We start from the raw sequence: 2,873 nt of genomic DNA on the forward strand, positions 1-2,873 counted from the left end.
CTTTTTCAACTGATCTTTTATCAGCTTGTATTGGGCTCGCAATGCCTTCACTTTTGTTTGAATTTGGGCCGACGTTCTCTTCTCATGTCCGAGACTGGCTAATCTGTCAGCAAGCACGCCAAAAATTCCCGTTTTGTTGTTTGTTTTTTTATTTTCTATCCGGTCTCTCAGCTCCGGTTGGCCGCACAAATCTACCAGGTCAGCAGTTTCCTGGTTGCTCCAAATCAATCGCATTATTATTAATTAAAATTTGAATTAATTTTTATGAAAAGTAATGTTTGCGTACAACTCCCTGATTGAACACACATGAAGGGTTTTTTATTCAAGAACTTAAATGCAACGGCGTCATCGACTGTGATTGGTCGACAGCCGACGAGGAAATGTCAATCTCGGTCACGCCAGGGTCAATATGGGTGCTGAGCCGGGATCGAGATAGGTAGATTGAGATCGTGGTCACGCCAGGCGCGAGTCGGTGCAGATGCGGTCACTTTACGAAAATCTCACCCGCGGTGAGTCAAGCCAGGCTTGAAACTCTAGTGTGACCGTAGCCATACGCAGCAAAAGTCCATTTCTAGTGTTGTTGCCACTGATGCATTTCAAACCAGGCTGGTTTTTGATTTACGTTTTGGAATAGAATTTGGAGAGGGCGTTTGATCAAGTCAGACCGTCAGACCTACGTTTTGAATTTGAATTACATTTTAAAGAAATTAGAACTACATTTTGGAAAATTTGAACTACGTTTTCAAAAATTAGAACTTCATTTTGGGAAACTAGATCTACATTTTGAGAAATTTACGCCTACGTTTTGATAAATCAGACATTGAATTTTGCAGTTACATTTTGAATTTAACATGGGCTTTTGCTGCGTATGGCACCCCATAGGTTAGGATATCTATAAAACGAAGATCCTTGAAAATATTTCACAAACAGATGTCAAAAAAAATTTCGTAATTTTGATTTTGTGACTGCCTGGTGTATTATCATTAAAATAAAAGAGAAAGAGAGTGGCCAAGTCTTCGTTGGTGTCATAGTCGACTGTCGACAAATTGAAAACTGGAGTGCACGAACATGATAGGCCCTATCACAAAGATATAGGCTACAGTAAGCATGGGGTGAATACCATTAATCATCATAACACATTCACTTACTCTTTGTTAGCGTTTTCAATATATACGACGATTTGCATAAAGTGTATTTCATACAAAGGTACATTGATAAATGTGCCATCCTTCGGTGTAGGGTCGACGAACTGGGGTACAGTGTCGCATAAATCAGCACTATCGAAAACATATACTAGGAACTGAAGTGGGATTTTACTCAGTGGTGTCGTAGATTTTGCGGTTGAGAAGTCCTCAATCATTAAAGCGACTGCATACCATCCCATCATGGAGCTTGCCTCATAATTAATTGTACAACCATTCTTAAAGATATAGCAATGATATTGTTAAAATAATTATTTGGTTAAATAATATACTGTTTAAGTTTTAAACTTTTGAAAATAAACCAAATAGTTAAGTTCTCACTTCATATAGGGCCCATTGGGCAAAATGCTTTTTACAATTTTAATTAAAGATTAAAAAGGGGTTTTTTTTAAAACAAATTTACAGATGTATCAAATCTAATCAATTTATTGTAAATCTCTTTTGAATTAGCGGCACACATGCATTGTTGTTGCATCCTTATAAAAAAGCAAACAATAATTTAACACAATAAAACTAACAATTACCTAAAAAAACAGCAACATTGTAAACAAAAAATATATAGGCCTGATGCCATTCTTATGTGTATGATTGTAAAAAACCCTTAATTTTATGGTAAGCAATATTACTTAAGAATGTTTGTATTGAAAACAAGTCTAATAAGTCTATAAAGCTTTGTCTACACTATCATATTTCATCAAAAAAGCGTCACATAAAATGTGATGGAAAATAAGAGTTCAACACGTTCAACTTTTTTTTGGATACAATTTGATAATGTGATATGACGTCACATCATGGTACCCATATATGGGCACATCAATTTTTGTTGTCACATAAAATTTGATAGTGTAGACAAAGCTTTAATCAGTGACATTCAGATATCAGGATGTTTTAATTAGATACAGTACATATTTTACGCTAATTGATAATTATTTGATTTGTTAAAATAAGCCATTCAATGTATTGTTCAAAATATTGAGGGTTTTATGAATTTTAAGAAAAGTTTGTTTTTGTATAATGTGTAAAACAGGCCTATAATATTGTGCGGCTAGTCTAATAATTTGACCTATTTTTGTATTTTCCATAATAAGGATAATTAATAAGTTGACCGATTTTTGTTTTTGTTTTTTTCTTCAATGAATTGAATTTTTAATGATTTTTTTTAATTTTTAGCATTTTGCTGTTTTGTGTTTACTTAGTTGATTTTGATGTTGTGAATAAGTTGTGTGAAGCAAACCATTTTAGCATCGGCTGCTGTTTGTAATTGTTGTATATTTTTATACCTGATAAATAAAATAAATAAATAATTTGTGTAATTGGAAATGAGTTATCAAAAATAGTGATGTTTGATTATATGCATAGTGTGTTTCCTTATTATAAATGACAATCTTACTTCGTCAAGGGTAGCATTAAAATTACGACAAATACTCCCACATTCATCATTACCAGTTGCCCAACGACATCTTATTATATCGTCGTCTGGATCATCGACTGTAAAGAGCACCATAATTTAAAAATAACATTTTTGTTTTCAAGGTAACAATTACAGTGTAGTGTTTGACTGAAAACAATTATATGCAGTCTGATACAATATATGTGTTTTTTCTCATACATATTGCATACTGTACTTTGTTTATTTGTACCATTGCATATATCTATCTATTTTTATACCGC

The 2,873-nt window shown here is 33.2% G+C and overlaps 1 protein-coding gene across 1 annotated transcript in view; it reads right to left on the minus strand.

Moving 5' to 3' along the window:
• Window positions 1–2,873, minus strand: part of LOC117104425 (hyalin-like) — a 27,118-nt gene that overhangs the window by 12,057 nt on the left and 12,188 nt on the right. Inside the window, exons 2-3 of the mRNA XM_033245274.1 lie at window positions 2,593–2,690; window positions 1,149–1,420 (exon numbers count right to left, since the gene is read on the minus strand). Coding sequence (XP_033101165.1) covers window positions 1,149–1,387 — 239 coding nt within the window. The 5' untranslated portion in view covers window positions 1,388–1,420; window positions 2,593–2,690. The remainder of the gene's footprint in view (window positions 1–1,148; window positions 1,421–2,592; window positions 2,691–2,873) is intronic.

Source organism: Anneissia japonica, unplaced genomic scaffold (genome assembly GCF_011630105.1).
Source record: "Anneissia japonica isolate Jap-2015-1 unplaced genomic scaffold, ASM1163010v1 scaffold287818_len932483_cov186, whole genome shotgun sequence".
NCBI classification, from domain to species: domain Eukaryota; kingdom Metazoa; phylum Echinodermata; class Crinoidea; order Comatulida; family Comatulidae; genus Anneissia; species Anneissia japonica.